The 11,739-nt window shown below is 31.2% G+C and overlaps 1 protein-coding gene across 1 annotated transcript in view; it reads left to right on the plus strand.

Moving 5' to 3' along the window:
* Positions 1 to 11,713, plus strand: part of LOC110995634 (nitric oxide synthase) — a 36,930-nt gene extending 25,217 nt beyond the window's left edge. Inside the window, exons 10-22 of the mRNA XM_022262891.2 lie at positions 492 to 719; positions 1,266 to 1,370; positions 2,271 to 2,344; positions 3,137 to 3,285; positions 3,967 to 4,196; positions 4,988 to 5,233; positions 5,973 to 6,126; positions 6,373 to 6,542; positions 6,982 to 7,192; positions 8,268 to 8,355; positions 9,204 to 9,471; positions 10,085 to 10,276; positions 10,632 to 11,713. Coding sequence (XP_022118583.2) covers positions 492 to 719; positions 1,266 to 1,370; positions 2,271 to 2,344; positions 3,137 to 3,285; positions 3,967 to 4,196; positions 4,988 to 5,233; positions 5,973 to 6,126; positions 6,373 to 6,542; positions 6,982 to 7,192; positions 8,268 to 8,355; positions 9,204 to 9,471; positions 10,085 to 10,276; positions 10,632 to 10,751 — 2,235 coding nt within the window. The 3' untranslated portion in view covers positions 10,752 to 11,713. The remainder of the gene's footprint in view (positions 1 to 491; positions 720 to 1,265; positions 1,371 to 2,270; positions 2,345 to 3,136; positions 3,286 to 3,966; positions 4,197 to 4,987; positions 5,234 to 5,972; positions 6,127 to 6,372; positions 6,543 to 6,981; positions 7,193 to 8,267; positions 8,356 to 9,203; positions 9,472 to 10,084; positions 10,277 to 10,631) is intronic.
* The last annotated feature ends 26 nt before the right edge of the window (positions 11,714 to 11,739 follow it).

The raw sequence follows: 11,739 nt of genomic DNA on the forward strand, positions 1-11,739 counted from the left end.
GAAAAAATTTCAATGGTAATTTTATTTCCCATTTGTCGAGCAAGTGAGGTAGTTGTCATAAAATGAAATGCGACTTATGATATAAGTGACCCAAAATTATATTTCCGTGAATTTATTTTTATTTAATAAATAATATTTATATTAACAATATAATAATAAAGCCTTTTATTCTGATCGACTTAGATACATACATAAATATAGATATTAAAATAGACAATAGAAGGTTGAAAAATTTTTTATTGAATAGGAATGAATGATTAATCGACATTTAAAGTACACCCAGAGTTTATTCGTTTCTTCGATCATTATTATTTTTATAGCGAAGTAACTTTGTATTATTGTGTCAAATTAAATCGCTAACATAAAATATTAAACAAAACTTGTTTGAAGACTACAGAATATGATATACTCACTAAAACAAGATGCATTAAATGCATCCTAAATATATAAATATATGACAAAGATTATAGGGATTACGTCATTGTCTTTAGGAACCCGCTTGGAAGACCCACCAGTGGGCCAACTCCGATGGTAACAAGCCTCGAAGGAAGTTCCACTTCAAGCAAATTGCACGAGCTGTCAAGTTTACTTCGAAACTATTCAGCCAGGCTCTGTCTAAGCGTATCAAAGCAACTATTCTGTATGCAACGGAAACAGGCAAATCTGAACAATATGCTAAGGAGTTAGGAACTATATTTGGATACGCGTTCAACGCTCAGGCAAGTTTGTATGAGCAGTATTCTTGATTATAACCATTCAGATGCATACGCTTGTTCAAGATGGAAGTAGATAAATCGTTAACCTAAATTAATAAGTCAAAGTTATTAAGCGTACAAATCCTTGAGGCCGGCAACGCACTCGCAAGCCCTCTAGCATCGAGAGTGTTCATGGGCGGCGGTATCACTTAACATCAGGTGAGCCTCCTGCCCGTTTGCCCCCTGTTCTATAAAAAAATGATTCATTCAAGATACACATTCATCACGCTAAAAATATAATTAAGTATATGCCTTTTGTAATGAGGCTCATTCTTGTAATAAATTGGAATCAAGAAAATTAGTAATAAAAAGCTATTTCAAAATATGTATATAAAAATATAATATAACTTTGCAATTTGTCAAGGCAAATATATATTTATATTTACCGAACTTTCTAAAGATTATCCACAATGCAGGGAATTCAAGTTCAAAGCTAAGTCATCACTGAGATCAATTGATAAGCTCCCAAACAAACTTTATCGAAAGTTCTGAAATAGATTCTTTGAACAGGTCCAATGTATGGCAGATTACGATATGTTTTCGATAGAGCACGAAACTCTCCTTCTTATCGTAACTTCAACTTTTGGCAATGGCGAGCCACCTGCGAATGGCGTTGTAAGTACTAATAAACTTTTGTTTGTATAGAACTTAAGAACGTGTTTGCTATGAATTAAACGAATTATTCTTACTGCCTTTTAAGATTGTAGCAATATTTGAATGTTGTATACAAATATGTAGGTGGAATTACTGAAGCCTTCTTCTATATAATATATTACAATGTCTTATAGTAAACAATACTTTGCACAATTTGTTACTGAGGTTTCCTGATAGTTTAGGAGATAGCGCGGATAATAGTAATTCATAAACACTAACAGTGTCTTAGAGATTCCTTTTACACAACATTTGACGTTTGTTTCATGGCAGCAAAATAGCTATATGTTTTAGAAGTCCGTCTTGGGATAGGTCAAGATATAATTGCCCATGGGTAAAATATTATTTTTGTAGATACAAATTGCAATACGTGTATACTGCACATTTTTTTATCTATCATTAATTATAGTTACCTCAGCGCACGCTATTACAATTTTTTTAAGGATTTATTTTTCACATCTTGGATTATTATTGCATTATTATTAGTCAGTGAAGATGCAGCTTTCTGATGGTGAAAGATTTTTGAAATCGGTCCAGCAGTTTTTGTGTGAAAACATTACAAACATACATACAGAAACACAAATGTCTTGCATATCCTTATGATATAAGTATATACAAATAATAGCAAAGCTTTGTAAACTATATTTACGATTCTCAACAAAGAGTAAGTTAGTATATTTCGCAAAACAATTTATATTTGTTTGAACTTTGCAAACACGAGCTCATATTTGTGTTTATAAGTAAACATATGATTAATATACTTTGAACTAAAATATAACTAGTTCGCACATTCATTAGGGCATTTTGCAGTTTCTACGAATGAAATTTTGCTTTAGTTTATGCTAATTACGTGGTCTTTACCAGACTTTTGCTGAACATCTATTTCAAATGCTGTATAATGAGAAGAAGAATCAAAATGAACAGTTAGACAGTGCAGGGTAAGTTCACACAAGAATACTACAAAATTGCAGGCTAGAAAAGAAAAGTTATTTCTGATGTTCTTTTATAACCCTGTTTAAAATATCCTTGCAACAGTCTATAATCGTTTTAAATGTGAACAGATTTGTAAGATATTGACAATATGCTTCCGTTGTTTGCCCGGTTTCGTAACAATCTGAAATGAAATATAATCTATTTTACACTAATGAGTTATTTATATAATCTTTTGAACAAGTAATTAGAAAAAAATTGTTCACACTTGCACTTTTTTTTTATTAATACTTTAAATAAAATTATATAAACGATTCGATTTATACTAGAAGAAAAAGACAGTTTATAAGTAATTTTCATTGCGCTCATTAACTTAAAATAATATCTTATTTCCTAAATAAAATATCTATGTATATAATATCTACATAAAAACCAGAGGCTAGTATATAATAGTATAGTTACACAACGTTCATATTATCAATAGAATACAAAAGGTTCACGAATAATGAAAAAAAAATCTTCGTAAACATTTATTAATCAGTATATCTATTTTTATCTCTTCTTAAAGTTGGAGTAATAAATCTGAGGTCATATCTGACACAGGTCTTAATCCTATTTTTTTGTATATAAAAGAAATTGAAACTGAAATCCTAAAAACCTCTATAAGATTTCGCCCCAAGGTTAAAAATCGTTATCAATTGAAAAGATGCGAAAATTCAACGAAATTATTTACAAATTTCGGGATTGTTAGGTCTCTTTTAAAATTTCTTTTTGTAAAGTTTTTGAACTGTTTCGTTTAGTTACAAAACCCCAACGCCAAAGTCTTTAATGAGGGCAAACAGTGTGATGACACCGCGCAATGAATACAAGAGGCAGTTATCTCGATTGGAGTCCAGTAGAAGTAATAATGAATACAAGCGATCACTGACTCGGCTGGAATCTAATAAAAGTAAGGTCGACAGACACGTACACAATATTAACGTAAATTAGATACACAAATGGAGTTTCCTTTTAGAACGATTTTTTAAAAGTATAATTTGCATCTGCGAACATATTCAACGATTGAAATTAGAGAATTAATTCAACATGAGGCAATTGTTATTACGAAAAAAATATAGGCGTTAGATCATATCTGTTTCTATGATATTTTTTTTTGTTATTGCCCATAGTTAATAAAATTATAAAGAAATTAGTAATTCGCTTAGCATTACTCTAGCTAGTAAAAGGAATTAAATGTCTTCTATGTCACAGTAAAATATAATTATTGCATATGCATCTCTTATAGTATTTGTTTGTCTTCTACCTATATGCACATACGTCCACTCATACATTCACGTGTGTTAGGAAAAAAAATATGAAAATGCCGAGAACCCTTACACAATATTTTTTACTTAAAATTGTTCCCTCTTAATCTTTCCTGAATCTTACACATTCTAATGCATACTTATAATGATCTTTTTTTTGCAATGTATTTAATAATTGCATATAAATAGTTGCACCAAAAGTGATCTATGCGACTGTACACAGGTCGAGCAACTGAGGTTTAAAGTTTAAATAATAGTTTAAGATGTTATATATGGCGGAAAGATTCTTCATAGGTCCATGCTGATAATGATTAAATTCTCTACAGGTAGTCTTGGGGGAACGTCAACAGCAGAACACATAGGACCATTAAGTAACGTATGTTATGCAGTTTTTGCGCTAGGTTCTAGCGTGTATCCAAAATTCTGTTTCTTTGGTAAAACAGTTGACAGAGTTCTAGAAGATCTCGGGGGTGAGAGACTGTTAGAGGTCAATTGTGGCGATGAAATGTATGGACAAGAACAACAATTTAAGACCTGGTCGTCAAATATATTTCATGTAAGTAGTAAAGTACTATATTATTGTTAGGTACTCTTTAGGGAAGTTAGTTAATTTGTATACATTTTATATTTTGAAAAAAAGTACATTTTGATAGTACATCTAGGTATCAATAATAAGTATAATCAATCTAGGTATTTAAAAATATAGATTGACTTTAGGTTATTCAAGTTTTTCTATATTGATACATACAATGAGTCTATCTTAAGCCCGTACTTTAGAACGTCACTCAAACTTCAATCACTTTCAAGAATTGTCAATTTTTTTTCTTAAACTTGGACTTATTTGACAGTGCTCAAGTGGTTGTTTCAGCCTTTTTAATAGTAAACCTTAAAATAAAAATTCGTATAAATAAATAAATATATAACAAATTTATTTATTTGTATAAAGAGCAGTGTTGGCCTAGTGGCTTCAGCGTGCGTCTCTCATACCTGAGGTCGTAGGTTCGATCCCGGGCTGTGCACTTTCTTTTTATGTGCGCATTTAGCATTTGCTCGAACGGTGAAGGAAAACATCGTGAGGAAACCGACATGTCTTAGAAAGTCGACGGCGTGTGTCAGGCACTGGAGGCTGATCACTTACTTGCCTATTAGATTTAAATATGATCCTGAAACAGATTCAAAAATCTGAGGCCAAGACCTAAAGAGGTTGTGGCGCCACTGATTTATTTATTATTTGTATATATTTTGTTAAGCATACACGTATATAATTATTGGTATTATAACCCCTTTAAACCAATAACATTACTTCAGAATTAACACAAATTCTATACTTCACTGACTGAATTTCAGATTGCATGCGAAACATTTTGTTTAGAGGAAAATGACACCGTTAAAAATGCAAAAAAATCCTTCGGAACGATCCCGATTACCAAAGACACAGTAAGGTTTAGTAATGTCGATAAAAATGTTCCAATGATATCAGCGCTGGAACAGAGTTATAAGAAGACACTGATATCCTGCAAAGTACAGGAAAATAAGCCTTTAGGAGACTACTCATCAGATCGAGCAACTATATTTGTAGATATGAAAGTTGATGTGAGTATTTTAATATTAAAAGGAAAAGGTTTCGTTCGAGTCATATATTTCGTTCGAGATATATATATATATTATGTTTTATTTATTCATATATAATAGTTAAATCTCAGTTGGTACCAAAGACCAAGTATAGATTACCTCATTGTTTTTGCACTCTTATAACTTAAGTCTTATGCTTTTGTCTTTTTCAAAATAATAATACATAATATAATACAGTGCTATAAACGATATGCGACATGTTATATATATATATATATATATATATATATATATTATGTTTTATTTATTCATATATAATAGTTAAATCTCAGTTGGTACCAAAGACCAAGTATAGATTACCTCATTGTTTTGCACTCTTATAACTTAAGTCTTATGCTTTTGTCTTTATCTGCATTATTGTGTTTTAGTTGTGACGAAAAGAAACAGCTATTTCATAAGTTCTTTATCAATAGGGGAGTTAGTTGTTACGTATAGGCTGTTTAAGTGTCTAAATGGAATACCTGATCCATTTTTGTAAAATATTTATTACCTTAAAAAGCTGGCACGGTTTGTCTATATAGCACCTATATGAGCTCTGTAACTTACAATAGCTTTTTTATATGCAAGTTCGATGAATTTATCTCTATGTGCGTATCACTGATGTCGCTACCATTTTTTTAATTTTAAGTTGCGTTTGTGCACAAACTAAACAATTATGTTACACGGTAGGATACAGTCTTATTTGGAGTTGTATTTTTAGGTTGAGTTTAAATATGAACCAGGAGATCACATAGGAATAATGGCTTGTAACAGAGAGGAAATTGTAAACACTATATTATCAAGACTGAAAGAAATTGATGCGTTTGAGAAACCAGTACAACTACAGATGATGAAAGAAACCCTCACTCCCATGGGTATGTACAAGTTTATCTTTTGTCTACTCATTACTTTTACTCCTTCATATAAGTTGACAACAGATTTTATTAGGCTGATCCAACTTTTCGAACATGAAGGTGTATACGAATTTGTAGCTTATTATCTCTAATTCCCAAAGACCGTCTTAGTACAAGAGGTATCACAGACTGGTCTTAGGCCTCTTTTATGTAGTTTTTTATAAAAAAATAAATCACTAAAAAAGTTTTATTTTGCATTTTCTAAAGGTGCAATAAAAACATGGGAGAAACATGAACGCCTACCAGCTGTCTCAGTACGGGATTTATTTACTAGATTCCTAGACATAACAACGCCTCCGTCCACCAAAGTTTTGAAGTACTTGGCGAGTGTGTGCAGCGATCAAAGTGATGCGGCATGTCTCACAGAATTAATCGAGGTAAATATTATGAAATTGATTTTAAAATGTTGTTTTTATAATGGAAGCAACCAATGTATGGGGGTTTCTGAGCAATTTCTGCGTATGTAGATAACTTCTATTCCTTTGGGAAATTTAGCCTTGTTATGTATTGAAATAATTGAACGTAATGCATCATTTTGGTCTTCTTTATGTATAAATAAACATAACTAAAAAACTGGAAAATTCTCACAATCATTTTATTTACCAATTTTATATTTATTATTTGCGATGTTATATTTTTTTCGAATTGTGAATTCGTAACACAAATATTTATACTTACTCATTTTGATATTGGTCATTCAGGTACGAAAAGACAATTTGTTGTAAACCTAATTAAACTCTGTATTAAGTAATTAACATATTTTTATAACAAAATTAATATCAACTATTAAAAATCTTTTACCTCATTATTTTACAGGACTCAAACAAGTATGACGACTGGAGATATCATTTCTATCCCAATCTCGCTGAAGTACTACAGCAGATACCATCATGTCGTCCTCAGGCATCTGTGCTTGCCGCATTACTGCCTCCACTTCAGCCAAGATTCTATTCGATCTCTTCCTCACCGTTGGCACACCCAAACAGGATACACGTTACAGTCGCCGTAGTTATATATAAAACACAGAGTAAGTTAATACGAACACCAATAATGAATCTGTATTTGTATAGCTGCTGATTGTTGCGAAAGCTTAGCTCAGAAACTTAACAGGACGGCATTGCACTCGCGAGCCCTTTAGAGTGTCTATGGGCGGTGGAAACACTTAACAATAGATGCATAATCTTGCCCGTTGGCACCCTGTTTTATAAAGAAAATGTGTGCGTATACTAGTGTACACACAAGAAATGAAACTTTTATATGACGTTATTTTTAATGATCCACTATTACAGAAATTTGTTAAATAAAGTTAAATCAGATAAGTTTAACAAAAAGCTTTTATTTTCATAGACATGAATAGAAATAATACAATTATTTCATTTTACCTTATTCCTACAAAGATTATTCATTAATTATAATAGAATTATTATTATCTTTGTTATTGTTATTATATATATTTGTTAGGGGATATGTTTCTATGTTTGTTGTAGGGACAGCAAAAAGATGGCGCGTAACGGAAAAATGTGACGGTAATTTTTTTACCAACGCCGATAAAGTTTCAGTTAAAAAAACTATTTTTATCTTTCTATTATATTATATTATAATGTCCATTTATCGAGTGTTTTACGACGTATATAAATATACCGTCTTTATAACCAATTTTACAAATGTAACTGTGTGGTACTGATTGTCTTAATGATAATAAATTATGGTCATAAACATATTGCATTTATATCATGTACCTAACTCAGGCTTCAGACGTACTGAAAACTGTTTTTCATGAGTCCTTTATTGCTTTCATTTAGAGTCAATGACTATTCATTGAATTTAAACCTGATTTATTATTAACTTTTAAACTTACTAGACAACCTATTTTAGTATTATTATTATATATTTATATTATAGTATCAATGCCGCTTATAACATCTCAATTCCCAGTTATCTTTATGGTCCCTGTATATTTATTAAGATTTTTTGTGAATTCTTTAGCAGTAGGTACAAAAACTATATGCAGCTATCTGTGGCGAAGTCTCATGTAGAGTTGTAGCGCCACTGAAATACTTATAAACGTCACGTATTTTTATTTTGTCTTTTAATCTTTTTAGATGGCGAAGGCCCGACTCATTACGGTGTGTGTTCAACGTATTTACAAAGTCTAAAGCCGGGTGATGAAGTCATCGCGTTTATTCGGAGGTAAATATTGGCTGCATTTAATTTCAATGAACTTAACAAATCTTAGGGCTGACCCAATTCAATGCATTGGAATGTTATTTTTTTATTTTAATTTTACATAAACAGAAAACGGATTGATTAAATACATACAGTTAATAATACGGTAGCGGAATAATAATAATAATAATAATTTTTAATTTATATAGGCTGCCTAATATCTACCCGTTCACAGTCTACAATCTAAAAATAAGACTAAATGACCGGCTTATGAACACGCCCTATGCAGTGTTAGAGCTGTTTCTGAGACCTAATATGTAATTATACACTTTATTAATTCACTTACTCACTCACTCACTCACACATTTGCACCCACACACTTCACATACTTACTCATGCACGCAGGCGTGTTGATAACGGTTGAAATAAATAAATAAAAAAGGTTAAATAATGTAATTATTTTAATGAATTAAGAATTAAATTGTTTATGGAAGAGCTGGGAACCCTGACACAGGTATTTTTTACTTACAAGGGTTTCCAAATCTTACACCTAGGAATGAAAATGTACCTACTTAAAATGAATAAACACTTCTTTATTATTTATTATTATTTTATTACATACAATTACACACTAAACAACATTTGAAAACCTAAAATCCAATTACATCTGTACACAGTATTTTAGGGGCATCTTCAGTGCTGGTTTTCTAAATATTAACCATTACATACAGTAGGTATACAACATACATAAAATTAAACTTAATGACAAAAAAACAAAAAATATTTATATTATTTTAGAGATACACTGTTATTTAAATGAATTGTAATTAATGATCTTCTTTTATATTTGATTTTTTTAATTACGTTTCCAGGGCGCCAAACTTCCATATGCCATCCGACACATCTGTTCCTCTCATATTGGTGGGGCCTGGTTCTGGCATAGCACCCTTCAGAGGCTTCTGGCACCATCGAAGGCATCTCATACAAAACAACAACTTGAAGGACCATGGACCTATATGGTTATTCTTTGGGTGCCGATATAGAGGAATGGATTTGTATAAAGACGAAAAGAAAGAAGCTATCAAAGATGGCGTTTTACATAAAGCCGTGGTCGCATTTTCAAGAGAGCCTGTCAATAAGGTAAGGTTTAGTTTTCAAATTCAAATATCATTTATTCATGTACGTAACATAATGTACACTTATGAACGTCGCGAAAGAAATATATATTAAATGCTTCTAATTTTACATTTACTGCCAGTTCTCAAATCAAGGGCGTAGAATGGAAGAGAAGAACTGGCAATAAGCTCTCCGTTTTTAATTCAGCAGTACTACATATATTCCTACTACTAAAGATAAACCAATCTTTACATGGAAATTCGCATTCGTTTTTATAACAAACTCAAAGTAAAAGTCAAAATAACTTTTTTCATATTGGTAAACAAGTACACTTAGGAACGTCAGAAAATCGTCAAAAGAAATTAAATTAATTCTAAATTTAGATTTATTGCCAGTTCAAGTCAAGGGCGTACAGCGGGCAAGAAGAACTGGCAAGAAACTTTCCGTTGCTCTTTTTAATCGCTAAGTTTTCAGTCATACAAAGTTTTTGAAAAGCAAATCAATCCCAAGGTCATTTAAATATTCGTCAAATTTATATTTTATCGGGATTGATGTTTTCCGTGTACGTTTATAAGTGTACTTGGTTGCCTATATTAATTTAGTTCAAGTTTGAATATTTATTGTGACCACTCCCTAGAAACACGTTCAAGCACTTCTAGAAGATGAAGGTGCTGAAATAACAAATATGCTTGTTGACCGAGGAGGTCATTTCTACGTATGCGGAGACTGTAAAATGGCTGAAGAAGTTCAACAGAAACTCAAAGAGATCATCAGAACACACGGAAAACTGTCAGATACAGAAGTCGATGATTTCATTCTATTTTTAATGGTAAGGGTTTAATTAAAGTATCCAATTGATTGTTGTAGCCAAAAAAAAAAACATTAATTGTCTTTATTATACAAAGTCGACCTGTAGGGTCCAAGCTTATAAATTAATCTAAAGCAATACGCAAGTGTCAACACAAACTGAAATTGTAAATACAAAAATTATTTTGTATTGATTCCATTTTCCAGCAACTTTTTTGGCCAAAAATTATCTTTATTCTCTCTCTAATCAATGTCTCATTTTTTTATCCCTATCACTCTAGTATCTCTTTAAATCTAACAAAAAAATAAAAATACTGTTATTCTTCTTATTAAATTGTTCTGCAGTTTTAGTTCATAGTTTTATTTTATATTTTCAGGAAGAAAATCGTTATCATGAAGACATCTTTGGTATAACATTACGAACGTCCGTCGTCCATACCGCATCACGGGAAACTGCCAAAAGATCCAGACTGGAATCGGGACAATCACAAACATAACTTCCTAATATTTTATAGTTCTTAATTTAAATTCGAGGCTCGATGATAAAAAGCTCTGAAAACTTAAACTAGTTGTATGCGGTATATCGCATATAGCCTATATATAGTTTTGTTCGCTTTGAAATTACATATTTAAATTGTAAAACGTGATTTCAAACAATTAAAACAGTTACAATTTTTATGAACTCAAACTCTGTGCAGTACGTAACTAGAGGTATTGCTTTGGGGGCAAATGTTCCTTTTTTTTCTTTTTTAATATGCAAGTGATTTGATTGCTTCATCGGGAATCTCCCTTACCCATTTTGGGAATTAAACTGTTGGGGTTGAAACTAGGATAGTTAATTTAATATTTTAGAAAGACATATTAAGTGGCTAGTAATAAAATCATCGCTTTTTATATTATATAAATAAATTAAATATAATGGGCCACAGAATGGCGCCATGACCAGCTCCTTCAAATAATTATAATTGCTAAAATTTAGGGTAGAAGTAAAAGTCATGGTTTCGCAACGTTAGTGAGTGGACGGGTTTTCCGACTACGGAATAGTTTCTGCATCTGGCACGGGATAAGATAGGCTTTAAGAGACTGACGACCAACCTCCAAATAATGGAGAGGCACTACAAGAAGAATTTAATATAAAAAGCGAAAAATTAAAATATTCATAAATGTGTACTAGAATGCTAGTATATACACAGATGTATGAAAATTTTAATAATGTTTTGTATTGAATTGTATTTTGAATATTGTATATTGAATTGTAGCTGTCTTATTCAAAAAGGTACTATAGCCTCGAATAGCTATCTCCATCTTTCTCATTAGGAGTCAGTTTTTAACTTGTTGAAGATTTAAGGTATGAACATCGTAAAGAAAAAATATAATGACAATAATTAAAGAATGTTATGTCCTAAGTAACCAAAGTAAAAAGTATTACATTGATACATTTTTTATATTATATTTTAGTATTTATAAAGAAAATGTCTTTTATTT

This window comes from Pieris rapae, chromosome 8 (assembly GCF_905147795.1).
Source record: "Pieris rapae chromosome 8, ilPieRapa1.1, whole genome shotgun sequence".
Lineage (NCBI taxonomy): Eukaryota > Metazoa > Arthropoda > Insecta > Lepidoptera > Pieridae > Pieris > Pieris rapae.